The 17209-nt window shown below is 39.4% G+C and overlaps 1 protein-coding gene across 1 annotated transcript in view; it reads left to right on the top strand.

Moving 5' to 3' along the window:
- The first annotated feature begins 1840 nt into the window (after positions 1-1840).
- The window catches only part of LOC139723161 (trafficking protein particle complex subunit 8-like), a 47086-nt gene continuing 31717 nt past the window's right edge, over positions 1841-17209 (top strand). The window contains exons 1-4 of the mRNA XM_071634422.1: positions 1841-2448; positions 3435-3632; positions 14174-14263; positions 16681-16855. Of these exons, the coding sequence (XP_071490523.1) occupies positions 2292-2448; positions 3435-3632; positions 14174-14263; positions 16681-16855 (620 nt within the window). The 5' untranslated portion in view covers positions 1841-2291. The remainder of the gene's footprint in view (positions 2449-3434; positions 3633-14173; positions 14264-16680; positions 16856-17209) is intronic.

The following is a 17209-nucleotide window of genomic DNA, read 5'->3' on the forward strand; positions in this document are numbered from 1 at the left end:
TTAATTGATAATGGACTTACTTTAATTGTTAAAGACAAGTGGCACTTAATTTGTTTTATGATCAAACTCTTAAGACCTTCGTATAAATCTTTGGTCGACTCCGTGTTCTTTTTGTCCATGTAGTGAGCGAAGATCATTTAAGGACGATCTCCCGGTGTTTATTTGGGGTCGATGTTCTACGTCCACACTCATGATAGACACAGGCTCTCCTCTTCAAGAAACTCCTTGGCCTCCCCAAAAGTGCTGTGAATGAAGCTGTGTTCCTTCTGACAGGCATCCTTCCTCTCTCCCTTCATGCTGATCTCTTCACTATCCTCTCCCTAGGACAACTAGTCACACTGCCTTCAGACAGATTCGAGCACAGGATCCTTCTTCATGCACTTGCAAGCAACACCCCCTCCATCCCCTGCTGGAAGCAGCTTCTTACCAAGCTGAATTTACCCCCTCTCCTCTCAGACACCCCCAACATTGACTACCCAAGCTGGGGAAGGCTGTGTCGTCGAGCTGTCCACAATCACCACATTGCACAGATTCGCTTTGCCGTAGATACTAGGCACTCCCTTGTTCTATGGAAACAGCGCAGAAGCCTGCCAACCCCTACTAGTCTGTTTCCAGCTTCCCTGCCTCCACACCTCCGCAATGCCTCAAGACTCCGCTCCCAGCTCGCAACTGGTACCTATGCGTACCCAACACAGTACCGCCTGATGACCATAGGCAAGTCCTCCACCCCCATCTGCAGACTCTGCGGAGAGGAGGAGGAGAACACAACCCACTTTGTTGCTTCCTGTCCAACCCTTTATACCCATAGAGCTGCTTTGATTCAGCACATCAGTGCACTCAACCTTCCAGACCAAGTCATCCAGGATTTCACAGCAAATGACATCTTCATCTTCACCACTAGCATTCTGTTTCCCTGTCTCTCATTACCTACCTCTCTCTCTGCTGATATTACGACCCACTGCCTCCGATACATTCTCAAAATTCACCTTGCACGCCTGATCACCTTATATCACAGCTCAATGCGGATAACCGCTGATCTCCGAATACCGGAGGAAGAACAAGCAAGAAGAAGAAGATAGACTTTCCCGGTGTGCAATGTGTGTACAGTAACACTTATGTTGGTCCCGAGGGAATTTGGCCTTAGCCCTTGTGAATCTCCCTGTTATCGAATATCACACTTGAATTGCCAATTTGTGTTCAATAACTTGTATGGGTTGAATGGGGATGACAAATGACCACTGTGCACTTATTTCGGAATAGCTGGTTCACAAATGTAAATACAATATGTGAATAATTTCCGTGAACGCTTGCAACAAACAAAGAAATAAACAAACAAGTAAACAAACCTACTCCTCATAGGAGCTAAAAGTTCTAAGGTCAAAATAAAAAGACAAATAAAGAGGTATCGAGATCAAAATGATCTACTAAAAGGCAAACATGAAGAGTAACTACTTTTTATGTATTTTGACCTTTACGTGTTTGTACAATGATTATTTTATCTTCAGCTAATGATTCTGACTTCTTCACAAGTCGGACGTGAGAGCCCGCAGCGTCCAGTCCTTTTCGCCGAAAATAGTTTGTCGCCATCTCGTGCTGAATTTGTGTTACCAATTTCGCTTGTACCCTGGGCAGTTGTCACTCCATGCAGTGACATACTGTGCAGTTCAACACTGCAGAGTAGGCTCGCGAAGTATGGCGTATGCTATGGCGAGCTGAAAGACCAAAACCGTACGACCGCTGTATGTGTGTATACCATACCACTGATAAAAGTTCAGTGGTGTAAATGCACTCGATCGTTCGTTCGGTGTTTCGCCAATGGCATCGATGGGGCGGTCTTGTACAGGTAGAATCGTGACCAAGGGAGGGAACCTTTTGATTCTACAGTCCTGATTCTACACCCTATTCACTCGACTGGTGTCTACAAACCTACTGAAAAATCGTAGCACTCTCATGATTATGATAAGGTTGTCTGTATGCCGCTATTGTCATTTGGACCGTGATTTGCATTTCTGTAGTGTACGTGGTAAAAACTGTTGTGGATATGTGAATGAATGAGTAGGATTGTGTCCACGTTATTAGAGAGCTAGCATAGCATCCAGCTAGGTACAGGTGTTATCATGTTATTGGAGTAACATGAAGAGTGGCTCATTGTAGAGAAACATGTAGGTAGATCTAAGATATCAATACCTTTTAACGAAACTTGCTTAAGTCAATTTTCTTTCCTGGAAGAGGAGCATCTGCATCTGTGTATTTTGCCCAGGACCAGGTTTGGTTGAGGACAGACTGTTAAAATGGCTCAGTGCTCGCTCAGTGCGAGAGAGTTCATCCAGAACACATTTGGACCAACCGTTGCTGTGGTTTGTAGCCATGATGCTGAAGTCCTTGCTCAGAAGAACAACTTGTCCTTTGTGGAAATGCTGCGACCATTTTGCAGACTAACTTCAGAAGGTAAGCAGAAGGTTCAAGGTGATGATGGATGAAGATCCGAAACCCAATATAATCCGCTCCCATGAACACGATGAACATGATCATGAATAACTAACGGTACACAAATGTCTTTTCCCCGAAATCTTTACACTTGAAGTAATATTTTTCAAAGAAAGCCATTAATTATTAATCATCATGTCTTTTTGTTTTGTTTTGTTGGTTTTTTTTTTTTTTGCCTAGGGGGTGTACAAATTGTATATACCGGTAACAAAAATCTGCTGCTAGACATTAGAATCTACTGTAAAAGTGGATACTATCGCGCGACTAATTTTTCACGATCGGCGGGATAAAAACAGTTTCGAGTGTTTTAAGTTCTGCGGAATCAAGACATCAACTACTCGAGCATATGGTGAGCAAAAAATGTTTGCGTGCTTTTTCATGCTAGTTTTTCACGCTAGTTTTGGGTTGCGCAAAATGCATGAAAATTTCAACGCTGTGACAATTTCCACTTTTACAGTATATTGTCTCCAAGGTGGAAAATCAATCACTTCAGAAAAAAAAAAAAAGAGAAGATGATTCGTATTTCAAATTCTGCTACTGCGGTTCTCGATAGCAAACTCAAACACCTGTTGGATTGTCTTACAATGCGCAAGTCCGAATTTGCATCATTTTGTACTAAAAAACTTGCATTATATGACATATACATTAGTACAGTACCTCTTGATCTAACTGCGACCAGCCCCAACACGCAGTGTGTAACTGTGTATACGGAGCGTCCCGGGGTTACTCTTGATCATAGTTCTAGATTAACAAAACGGTGACTGAACAGCATACATACATGTATTATGAAAGGCTACTCAAAGTAAAAAATAATAGCCCCTCTTCAAATTTTTTAGAGTTTTTGAAAGTTTTATGGTCGATAACAGGGCTAAGTGAAGAGGAGAGAGAAAATATGCTAAATTGTTTCAACTTCTGTTTTCTTCTTGCCGCTTCTCGTTCATCTGCAGCGCACATTCGAGATCCAGCGGGACAGTCCCACTCCATCCACAACTTGTGCCTGATCATTCAGGAGATGAACACCCAGCCGCCATCCGCAGCCATCCACAAGAAGTTGTGCCATGACGCTGTCCAGAACTCGCAGCTACCCCTTTCCGAGGGACAAACCAGTGTGCTGTCGGTGGGATCATATGATCTTCAAATTAGCGGTGGGTACCTTGTCAATCTTAGGATGGATGTTTGTACTGCAGGTACCTTCAGAAGTTGTCCCATCTGACGAGGCTTTAAAGGACAAGTTCACCTTCATAAACATAAGGATTGAGAGAATGTAGCAATATTAGTAGAACACATCATTGAAAGTTTGAGGAAAATCAGACAATCCGTTCAAAAGTTATGAATTTTTGAAGTTTTTTTGCAGTACCCGCTGGATGAGAAGACTACTGCAGTGTATGAATAACTTAGATGTCATATGCGTACAACAATATAAGGAAAATATAAAGAGAATTTCACAAAATTCCATCTTTCGAAAAAAGTACACATTCCCCTGACTCGTTACCGATAAATGTTATGGGTAATATTATTCCCCCTGCCTTTAGAAAGAGGCAAGTCAATTGCTCTTTTATTATGCGAAAAAAAATGAAAATATGTTGAATTTTCTTTTATATTTTCTTTATACTGTTGTACGCATATGACTCACAAGCTGTAGTAGTCTCCTCATCCAGCGGTTCCAACATAAAAATTTGAAAAATTCATAACTTTTGCATCGATTGTCCAATTTTCCTCAAACTTTCACTGATGTGTTCTACTAATATTGTTGCATTTTCTCAATCCTTATGTTTATGAAGGTGAACTTGTCCTTTAAAGGCAGCATGCTGAGTTGTTATGAGCCGTTTGTTTATCTTATGTCAGTATTTACTATGGTGGGGCTGGGAATTCCACCCTAGCAGTGAGAAGGTGCTGCTTCTCTTTTTTTTTTCTCCAAGGACCACTTGTGTATTTCAGATTGCTTTTCAGGGAGAATGTACTGTACCCAAGGAAACACAACATAGCATGAAGTCTTTATGGAATCAATGAAGTCAGTAGTATTGTAGGCTTCATGGAAAGATCATTTTGGCCCCATGAATTTGATGCCTTTTGTTGAATGCTTGGAATCATGATATTGGTTAATGGTTTTTTTTTTTTTATGCATGAAATATATCGTCGCTGGGGCAGCAAGACCTTGTATCTACAAAATGTCAAATGTTCATGAGAGCAAAAAAAAAAAAAAAAACAACATGGCAGCCCAAGTACTGCATCCAATGGGAGAGCCTTTCCTTTGACATGCCATGGTGGCTTTGTATTTGGAGTACTTAGACAGCTAGGATTTTGGACAGGACATCACTTAACTGATTATGTGGCCATTAATCCAAAAAGTAATTTTCACGAAAATTTCAGATACGAGGTCTTGTTGCCCCAGCGACGATATGTTACTTCACATTGTCTTCAAGTAAAAGAAATAATCCCTCCATTACTACATTCTAGTTTTCTTATCAAGGGTCACTAACTGATACTTACACTGTAGGCAATGGAAGATAATCTTTCAGAACAAGAAAACCTGTTCTGGAGCTTCATTTAGAAGAAGAAAAAAATCTTCATTCTGACTCTTTAAATACTTACTGGGACTCTTTCATTCCACCATTCTCAAGGAATACAGTGTATGTGGTATGGTGATAGAAAAGTTAGTATTAAAGGTATTTGCCCCTTTTTAGCTCACCTTCAGGAGCCAAAGGCTCAATTGAGCTCTTGCAATCACTCTTAGTCCATTTTGTGTCGTCTGGCATCCGGCGTGTGTTGTGCCTAAATTTTTAACGTTTTTATCTTGTACTTGAAAACCTCATGACCGATTTTCACCAAACTTTGCAGGTAGCATGCCCAGGGGGATAAAATTTCAATTTGTTCACATTGGGCACCATGCCCACCTTGAGGGGGGTGGACACACCAAGGGGGCCCAACCCCCCAAATTAAGGGATCTTTAAAAATCTTCTTTACTAGAACCAGAAGTGATAGAGCTAAGTTAATACTATGAGGTAGTACATTGATGACTGTAGTTTCAAGTTTGTTCGTAGCGGAATCAGGGATATCGATGCCCCCCAGGGGATGGGAAGGGGAGTGATCCAAACGCAGGCCTAACTTGTGCATTTTCATCTTCTTCTTGAAAACAATGTGATGGATTTTCACCAAACTTGGCAGGTAGCATTCCTATGGGGATAGGATCTCAACTTGTTCAAGTGGGCACCATGTTCCATGTGGGGGCCCCAGGAGGGCCCAAACCTCTCAAATTAAGGAATATATTCAAAATATTCTTCTCTAGAATCAGAAGTGATAGAGCTTTAAGTTTTTTTCTTTTTAACTGCATAGTCAAACTTTTCTGAGTACAATATAGCAGATATTTTTACCAGTGTGATGGAATGTGCAAATGGGCAATTCCGCAGTATAGGTGGACATGACATGGATAAAAGAAATGTGCCTCTTTTATCTTACTCTTTAATCTAGGTATCAACTAATGCCATGGATGTTCACCAATCATTAAGGTGTTTCAAATTCGGTAGATTTTATTTTTCGTATTCATTGATTTGTGAGATCTAAAACCATCATTTAAAATGTACATGTGGGACTGGGGATGCTGAAATTCATTTAAATGCAAATTACAGTGGGTTCCTTTGAAATTTTTCCTCAAAGTTTTGCTAAAGGGTAAAAGATGAATACATTTAAATACTCCAGAAGTCATGTGACATTTTGGAATTACTCCGGACAAATGTAACGTTACTAACCGTAACGTTACTAACCATGCTTTTGGGGGTCTAGCTAAGAAATTATCAGTCGAACTGCTAAAAAAATTTGCATGAACATTTTTCATGGTGCAATAATTGAAATTAATGCAACACCTTGTTTGAAGTAACTTGAATTTTTTGCACACTTTTTGTTACAAGACATTGATTTTTTTTTGTGAATGTCCTTTAAGTTGCCATAGCAATTCTGATATTTCTTGGATTGTATTCATTCTTTTCTGTATCATAAACCTGGGAAGGATGAACATGTTTTTGACATAATTTTGACTTGAAATGAATAAATGGTAATTTAGTAGTAAAAACAAATATCTAAATTTGTTCAAATGTAACATTACTAACCGCGGAATTGCCCAAATGGACATAATGCCCCCAGCTCTCAAATAAAGCTGCCCCTCCCCTTCCACCCCCCCCCCCCAAGTTTGCAATGCCCGCGGGTAAGACTATAAGAGTCTGCAAGGATGCGTGGAAGGTGAACTGGCAATGCCAAGGTGAGCTGGCAATGCCAAGGTGAGCTGGCAATGCCAAGGTGAGCATGAGACCCCTCGGTCTCTTGTTCTCAGTTGTTGACATCAGACTATGACCCTGTTTACAGTGGGCAAAACTATGGCAGTGCCAAAAGTGAGGCCGGCCTGAGACCTACCTTTTGTTGATGTAAACGCAAGCGGACCCAAATGCTTGACCACACCCACTCAGCTGTACTTTAGAGATTGCTGGGGATAAAAAAAGCATGTACGGTGTATGAAGAGCACCACAGTCCACTATGACAAAAAGAAGAACATGCAAATGAAAAATTCACTTGCCAGGTGCGGCTCGACAAGCCGGTGTAAATGCACAAAAATGTAGGCCAGCCCGTCACTGTAACAGGGGTCAAAAAAACATGTTGTATCTTTCCTTTTTGTAGTGCTAAAACCCAGTGGAATTACGGTACAGAGAAGGAAATCCAGTGAATAACCTAATAATGCCATTCAAGTTTGAACATGGGTGAAGTCTGACATGGTCAAAGGTCAAAAGGTCAATGAACTTTGCCCTGATAAATCATTATGCCCACCGTATTGTGATGTACTCTCGATAACTTTCCACAGATTTGAGATATGACCACCAAACTCACACTGTACACTTAACTTGTAATAACCTAAAGATGCCAGTCCAATTCAATGGGTGAATTCAGACAAGTTCAAAGGTCAATTGAACTTTACCTCATAAGCAATGCACAAGTAAACATTATTGTAGTGTACTCAAATAACTTTTCACAGCTTTGATCTATGACCACCAAATTCACACCACAGATACATACCTGGTAGTACATCACCTAAAGATGCTGCTCAAGTTTGAATATTAGTGAATTCTGACAAGGTCGTAGGTCAAAAGGTTAATGAACTTCACCACATACAGCAATACGCACTGCACTCTATACATGTGTAGTATTTTGGCGTACTTGCAATAATTTCCCACAGCTTTGAGCTACAGTATGACCACCAAATTCACAACACAGGTACATCACCTCAAGATGCTGGTCAAGTTCGAATATTTGTGAATTCTGACAAGGTCAAAGGTCAAAATGTCAATGAGCTTTCCCTGATAAGCACCATATATTGTGTGCTCTTAATAACTTTCTACAGCTTTTAGCTTTCACCACAAAACTCACACCACAGAGAGGTACACTGTACGTCACCTGCAGATGCCAGTCAAGTTTGAATATTGGTAAAGTCGGACAAGGTCAGAAGTCAAAGATTTAATGAACTTACACATTGACAAGGTCAGAAGTCAAAGATTTAATGAACTTACATTGAAAAACACCAATCACAAATTTGGGATATACAATACGCAGGGGAGACATCACTTAGCGTTTGCTGTATTTTGAGGAAATATTCTTATGTTCTGTTTTAGTTTGCCTTGTGTTCATGCACTCACTAAAGTGAATTAATTAATACAATGTATTCTCATGGTCGAACATCCGGGTATTTTGCGTGTCACGGGGTCATGGATAGCGGTGGAGTGAAAACAAACCATAGTCTATAATAGTTGCGTGAGCCTGGAGTGGTAACGCTGTACGTGTTTTCTGCCGGGGCACCCCGCGAGCATAGCGCTAGCGCAAGATGTACTACTGTAGCTCTGCGGGCGGCAGGATTAGGCCCTAGGCCTACCCTAAGCCTACTATAGTACTAACGTTAGGCCTATAGACCTACCTGAAGTTTCTATGAGGTACTAAGTAAGCGTAGATATCGGGGTAGGGCCTACTCAAAGAGGTTCTACTGCACATCTGGCCATTTTGTCAGGTCGTTGATCCAGAGTCCTGCCGCGATTTCATACGGGCACAGGTCCAGTCCGGCTGCCTTCAACTTGGCAAAATACCGGGACTGATCGATCGACAGGATCCAGATTTTTAGAATATTGCTAGCAAGACATGATGCATGTATCTCATGAATGATGGCACAAATGACAAAATGAATAATGAAAAACAGTCCCCATGTCTGCGTAGAGTTGCACATAAATTATACGCGTCGCACATGCACAGCATGCAGTATGCGCATTATGCAGGCTTAGCGCGTGCAAGCTCTTTGTTTTCACTCCAGTCAACCGGAAGTGACGTGTAGCCGACCGCAAGAATAGTTAGTTGGTATACTATCTGACAAATTTGAAGGAGTGTCCAGAAGGAATGCATCTAAGGGTTACCACCATAAATAAGAAGCACACATTTCTCTTTTTGGAATAAAAAACTAAACTAAAAAACTAACTAAACAATCGCAATATTTTTTACAGGTACGCAAAGTGTAAGAATAAATACTATCAACATGGCGCTGCAAAAAAAAAAAGTACAAAGATGGGTCACATCGCAGGTTCAAGTGCAGACAGAAATAGATAATTATTCTTAAATGAATTTTGGCCTTATTTACATTGCATGTACTGTATTGAAGCCAAAACATAGATCTGGTACGCCTGCAAAAGTTGCCAAATTTTGCTCCCAAATGTGAACGTATGCCTAACAAATGTGCTGTAATAACAAGATAAGTAAATGTGCTGTAATAACAAGATATTCGATGGGTAACGACGAAAATGCGAAATATTAACAAAACGGTTCAGTCTCAGAACTTACCCGAACGGGGTCAGGCTAAACTCGGACTTGGGGACAACTCTGCCTCGCTTTGACGGCGGGCTGAGTTGTCTTGGTTGTCCCTCTGGATTGTACGTACAGTTTTGTACTATGGGAGCGGTCTGTATAGCGCTTCGCTTTCTGGCTACTCGCAGGAATGGTCCGAGTTGATACAGTGTACAACGCGCGCATAAAAAATACCTCTTTGGCGCGCATGTAAAATTAGTGTGCACCTATCAAGCACCTCTAAAAACAATCAAAGACGCTTGATAAACAACAACTTCAAAGACAGTGCGTCTCAACAACTCAGGTGATGTGCGTAATACGCTTGAGAACCGCACACTGTCCATTTGTTTTGTACAGGGTTAGCACGCACTTTCCTGTCTGTTCAATTAATATACAGTAGAATATGGCGATCACGAACTGCATGTAAATTGTCTGAAATACAGTAGGGTCGAGTTTTCCCTGAGACCGAGTTAGTCTGGATCCTTCTGGAATAAAAGTCGGTTTACCGACTTTTATTTTTTATCTCAAAATACTCCAAAATGACTCATCATCCCTGCAAATCGCGTCAGCCAGGTAAGTTTCTTTGTAGACTCTTTCGGTATATTCAGGGCTAGACACTAATGGTGGCCCGGTGGCTTGGGGCCACCAAAAATGCACGTCGGGCCACCAAAATTTGAGAAATGAAGATTTTTGGTGGCCCGATTGGGCCACCATAAAAAGTCGGATGTTTGCCTTTACTTTTGGAAATGAACAGCGGTAACAATCGGCTCCTTAAAATGCTAAAATAAATGTCAGATGTTTTTGCTTTTAATTTTGGAAAGGAATAATGGTAATAATCGACTCCGTATGATACTAAAACAAATGTCGGATGTTTGCTTATACTTTTGGAAATGAATAACGGTAAGATTCAGCTCCGTACAGTGCTAAAATTAATGTCAGATATTTGATTTTGCGTTCAGAAATGAATAAGGATAATATTCGGCTCCGGAAGATGCTGAAATAAATGTCGAATGATCCCTTTGACGGTCGGAAATGAATAACAATAATATTCATCTCCGTAAGATGATTAAATAAATGTCGGGATGTTTGCGTTTACTTTCGAAAGTAAATAGCCATAACATGCGGCTCCGAAAGATGCCAAAATAACTGTCAGAATAGGATGATTGCTTGTACGTTTGGAAGTGAATAGCAGTAACATTCTGCTCCATAATCATGATGCTAAAATAAATATCGGATATTTGCTATTAGATTTCGAAATGAATAACATTCAGCTGCGTTTGATGGTAAAGTAAATGTCTGATGTCTGCCTTGACGTTAAAAAATGAAAAACAGTAACATTCGGCTCCATATGATGCTAAAATAATTGTCAGATGATTCATTTCACTTTTGGAAGTGGACTGCAGTAGCATTCGGCTCCGTACGATAATGAAATAAATGTCAGATGTTTGCTTTTAAATTTGGAAATGAATAACGGTAATATTCTGCTCCATACGATGCTAAAATAAATAACAGATTGTGGCTTTTACATTTGGAAATGATTAATGGTATCAATTGGCTCAGGTAGGTGCTAAAATAAATAGCGGATGTTTGCTTTCACGTTTGGAAATGAATAAGAATAACATTCAGCTCCATAAGATGCTACAATGAATGTTGGCTGTTTGCTTTTACATTTGAAAATGATTAATGGTAAAATTCAGCTCCGTATGGTGTTAAAATACTAGTAAATGTTGGATGATTGCTTTTACAATCACAAATGAGTAACGGTAACTTTTGGCTCTTTACAATGCTGAAACAAATGTCGGATGTTTACAAATGTCTGCAAATGCTCCCACTTTCTCATTTCAAAGGTAAGTTTTGACCATCTAAATAGGCATCAACTTTTATAATAATCTATAAGCCTATTTGCTAAATCTTAGCACTCAGAATAACGGTAAGATGATTGAATTTTCTATTCATTCATTTTAGACATGGGTACCTGTATCACTTCAGTATACTAAATACTTAATATCTATTCTTCTATGTTTGGTAGGACCGATTTAGTTTTCTTTATGTTTTTCTTGATTTTTGTTTCGGGCCACCAAAAATTAAAATCATTGATTCTGGTGGCCCGATCGGGCCACCAAGAATAAAAGTTAGTGTGGAGCCCTGATATTGCAAGCAAATTATATGAAATGGTGCCAGACGGGTTCTCAAACCCTTACCAAAACTATGTTTTCACTTTAACTTTATCAAATGATATGAAAGATCCGCTTGCAAACAAAATATATCAATCATAAATCAATTCTTTCCATACTGTCTCATTACCACCCATGAGTTTAAGACTCTACAGTAGGATTACGCTTGATAACATGCATATTGTACTGTATCACATGTACAAAATGTACGTGTATGTATTTCAAGTGGTAGATGAAATACATGAAAATTCAGCCTCCACATCTACCTTCTGAAAATGTACAATGTATAAAATAAAGCACGGTAATATTGATTTAAGGCTCGAGGATTATATCAGCCCCGCTCAAGCACCGAGAGGTATGACAACCCGAAGTTATCATCCTGATAATTATGCTACTTCACACGGTTCTTCAACTGCTCTCGCCAACTCCTTCTTCCATAGAACAGCAAAGGATTGGAATAATCTGCCGAGTAATATAAAGCAGATTCATAAATTTGACACATTTAAAGAAGCGCTCCAGCGTCACCTCCGTTGTGATTAGCTGCACATCACACCACAGTGCTGAGTGATACTCTATCCAGAGTCTTTCAGCGTATTCATCCAGATCCAGATCCAGATCCAGGTCATGTATATGAACAGTGTACAGTATCGATAAGCAAACCTCAAACATTGTAACGTCTTTTTGTGACCAAGGGAACAGTATTTTGGGACACTCAATTGTGACTTTGTACAACCACTGTACATGTATTCAATTATGACATGCAAACCATTGATCATGTGACCATCCATTTGATTAATTTTGAGAATCCCGTGAGATTCCACATTAAACATGACTGACATATGTCTGTACTTGCATAAAAGTTGTCGTGACTTCCTTGATTACAAATTGTACACGTCCGTGCAAGTAAAAAAGAAAAAGTATAATGGCTGATCTCTTACATTGATATCACACAAATTTCATGCTTTAGCTACACAACTTTCTTTAGGGTAAATTTCCGATAACTTGCTGTATGTGATGTACGTGTACGTGGTACAATGTACATTGCAGATCTGTGCTGATGTGTACATTGTTCCCGATTGTATACAATGTAGAAGTAACTTCCATTGTACAACCCTTTATGCATGAAGAAAAATCATAATCTACATTATATATTTATGCCCATAAGCATATGTGCAAACTGTATAATATGATATTCTATGTCAGAAATATGAGAAGAATGATGTTAAGACATAAAAAACAAACAAACGTCCAAGTGTTTGCAATGTACATACATACATCTATGTTCTATTTATAGTGTAGAAATACATGTAGTTGCAGACACTGTGCCGGGTATTGGTAGTAGGACAAGCATCAGATGAAATCTTTGATCAAATGATAATGAAGGTAAAGGTCAAAGACCAACACAAATGTTCACACTTCATTGTTCACAAAAGCAAACTGGTGAAGCATTTGATGTGCTTTGAAGTAATGACTTGATCATGAAAGGGTAAATGTAATGGAGTTGACTGTTTAACCCCTTTAGGACGATTTGATTTTGCTACAACACGCATTTCCCATAGACACCTGCCCGAGTATACTCGGGACTCGTCCTCAACGGGATAATGCATAGAGTAAAGATTGTTCTAAATTTGGTGATGTACAATTTGTACTATTGTAGTACACTGTAATATATTAATGACAAAAAATGAGTGCTTTTAATACTCTTTCATCTGATGGGAAGTTGATGGTCATTGTTGTATAACAATGCAGGGGCTGTGTATGTTAAAGGGTTAAGATTGTGTACATGTACAATGTACTGTATACGCAGAATGTTTCGCGAGGTTTTTATTTTCGCGAATTTTCGCGAGTCAGGTGCTATTTGCGAAATTAAAGACATGCGAAAATATTGACACTGATCCCAATGTGAATGTGACGTATGCGTGTACATTTCTCCGTTCAGTACAGGACTCCACGATCGCGAATTTAACCACAACCACGTGGGAAATCGTCAGGAATTCCCGATTCGCGAAAATGTAGACTCACGAAATATGGCGTATACAGTATATCGTAGCAGCCAGTAAACTATAGTCTCTTACTTTAACACACCAAGGGATCTAGATTCAGTGATACAATGTGGCATACTTAGGCATGTCAGTTGACATTACGATGTCAATTATCATGATGCCTCCAGTATGATTATCAGTTTTGTCTCCTTGTATTTCATTTCCATGCATGTTTGAGAATTGCATTACCAGGACTGTGTGTCAACTGATGCTAATTACTTCAAGTTTGATGAAGACAAAATATTCTGCAGACTCCGTCAGTGTAGTAAATTAGATAAATTTAAAAGAGAATATTCGCAACCTGTACACTCTAGTACATGCATAATTTGTTCTTCCTTTATTTGTCTATAAATATAATTCATAATATACCAGTTTGTACAAGAGTAAAGAATACTAAAAAGAAAAAATAAATAAATTTGCTATTCAGTACACAGTCCTGATTGATATGCATATTGAATGAAACTTGTTAAAGAAATCCATTATTTACCTTGAACAGTTGAATGTCAATACTATGAACTTGCTAAAATTATAATAGTTGAATACAGTCACAGGCTACATACTGTAGGAAATGACAATTGTGCATATTCTGTGTGTAATCCATTCTTGCAGCATCAACCCCCTGGTATGAGGCGTATAGAGAGAGCGTCCTGCAGAGTATGGCGACATCGGACCATGAATTCATCAGACACTTTGTGGCATGTATCCTTTTTGCAAATTTGTAGTATGCAAGAAGCCATGAATAGAAACCAGGGAAATGGCTTTGTGAATTCTCAAGTCAAGAGAAGTTACATACATTGTACATGTACATGTAGGTATATGGTAAAATGTTTGATACCAACTTCACTGACCCATACCTTTACAGGTTGGTTGGCTTGTTGTTTACAGTCTGTTTTATGGTTACTGATGTAGCTTAAAGGCTAAAGGGCTGCTACATGTTTAAATACAAAGTATAGAACAGCAAATGGAATGCTGCATAAATTCATCAATATGTGAAATGTCAAGTTGGAATTAGAAAAGCAATTCCCCCCTGTGGAGGAAAAGGAAAGGAATATCCAACAGCTTTTATGCCACTGAGTATGCTAGACTCATGAATCAGTGCATGTCCATGCATGAAATCTTCAGATTTGAAAGGGGCTACTGTAGTCTTTCTGGGAGTGCATCAATGCCAAAAGTATGTGATATAAATCCTGTTCAGTCCTCTTGCATTTCTTTACATTCTGCTACTCAATGCATGAATATGGGTTACTCTAGTCATTTATCAGTTGGACCAATCCAACTAGATTTGTGTCAAAGATTCTAGCAGGCTGGCTTTAAAACAATGCTGCTTTCCTAGTGAAAATTGCTTGGAGCTTTTTGAACACATTACGATAAATACTGTGTATCCATTGACAACCACTGTCTTTATGATACAAAAAAGCCTTTACAAAACAAATGCATTATGGGACAGTCAAAGAAGTTTTCTGTTGATTGTTCATACAATACACATGTACATTGTAAGTAATAGCTTTCAAGCGTCTTGGCTTGATGATCTTAAAGTGTATCTGTACACAGAAATTTAGTTTTCTGACATTGTAGGTTATTGTACTGGTAATATCCCTATGAAATATAAGGGTGCAAAGTTACTCACATACAGAGATATAGCAATACAGTATATAAAGAGAAATAGAGCAATCTCTAAAATGCCAAAAATTACATGCGCCTTGATCTAAGAGTAGTCGTCTGGCGTTATCGACTGCATTTGATTGCGTAGTTCGATAATTTTCTGTATGATCAGTGTAGTACGATACAATGTACTCTCAAAACATGCAAACGCATGCAAATGTTGACGTACGCAGCTAAGTTGGTGTTGCCGCGCCACACCGGGCCACTGACCAGGCAGCCTTGGCAGCATCTACTCATGCGGATGCATAATTTTATGGCTCGATGAGGCGATACAGTACCGATAGAAGTATTCGATATAGCTGTGTGCAGACGGAGGCGAACGAAGGAAACGTGCACACACTGATGGTCTATGCGTGGCTACTATTTTCAGATCTGGCTACTATTGCAGCGCGCACTAGTGCGTGCTGATTTATTAGAATTAATTAATATTTCACAGTTTGGGGCATTTTTTGTGATGGGATAGAATTTTCTCTAGAGTTCTTAGGACATGCTCTCACACCTCTCAAATTTAGATTTTAGGGGAGAGATTCTCTTTAATAAATTTTGATAGTTCGTATCAAACTTGTATTGGGTGTGGCAGCAACCTGATGTAGGAGATACAGTGTATGTAGGCACACTGTCAAGTACCAGTTGGACTGAATGTGTTGTATTTTTGTAGACGGTGACCAGATTATGATCTTTTTTTTCAAGTTGTAAGAGAAATAATACATCATAAATATGAGTATGAATGTGTGATACTTGGTGCATTTTTATCTTTTTATACAGGTCTGGACCAATTGTTCATTCATGTACATGTATATTTTATAATTTTATATACATAGCATTGCTGTAGAGAGGGAAATGATCTTTGGCCTTTCAGTGCATCGCTTTAGAGATAAATGACATAGAAATTTTGCAAATGAACAAACATTTTATCTCCTTTTTATTTTTTATTTTATTTTTTTCACAGGGAGAGATTGTCTCGCTTCTCTAAGCTATGAGCATTTTCTGAGAACAGTTTACATTTGTGGGAACAAAACTGTATTTGGATGGTTATTCATAACACAAAATATATTATAAATAGCAGTCACAATGTGCCAAATGCTGCAACTATCAGGGGATTTATAATGGCTTTTTGTCTGGGAGGAAAATACATACGTGTAAAAATGAGGGAATACTGAAGTTAGCTGTATGTATAATCATGCTTTTGCTATTAAATTTCAAATTGCGCACAATTGAATCTGCTGGATAGCATGCCATTGTGACCTTGAATTCTCAGCAGGTTGTCATGATTTTCTCACAGTTTGATGAGTCATGATTCATGTAGTTCTCTACTGCCACAGTGCAATCTATGCAGATTGTGGTCTCAAAAAAACAAAAACAAAAGCAAAAAAGAAAACAAAAGAGAAAAGAAACAAGAAAAAGGAGAAAACAAGATCAAAAGATCCTTCCTTGACTAGATATCATTCGGCCAGGCATGTTGGTGGTGTCGACGGGGCACGCCGACCCCATGGACCAGTTTGCCAAGCTGTCCCAGCAGCAGCACCACCTGCAGCACTCGTCCAACACCACCCACCCCAAGTGGCTCTGCCCCAACATCTTCAAGTACTATGTTCTCTTGCATGACAACTCAGAGGGGGAGGAGGAGAAGTGAGTGGCGGGACCCGTAAAATGGCAGTCTGATGTAGATAAACTGTGCTATATTCCCAGGGCCCTGTTTCATAAAGCTGTTCGTAAAGTTACGAACAACTTACGAGCAACTGGTGATCAGTTCTGATGTGCTATACTTATCAGAATTTCCATAATTCAGCACAAGAACTGATCACCAGTCGCTCGTAAGTTGTTTGTAACTTTAAAAACAGCTTTATGAAACACCCCCCTGTGCTTACTAACATGGACTCTGATGAGCAGTTTGTTTATTGCATACATCTATGCTTACTGGATTATGTGGGGCACAGATCTTAATGATGGAGACAAATTATGCATATCGAAGTCTCCCCTCAT

The sequence above is a fragment of the Diadema antillarum genome, unplaced genomic scaffold, assembly GCF_040938485.1.
Source record: "Diadema antillarum isolate AM-2024a unplaced genomic scaffold, OU_Dant_1.0 scf00000182, whole genome shotgun sequence".
NCBI lineage: Eukaryota > Metazoa > Echinodermata > Echinoidea > Diadematoida > Diadematidae > Diadema > Diadema antillarum.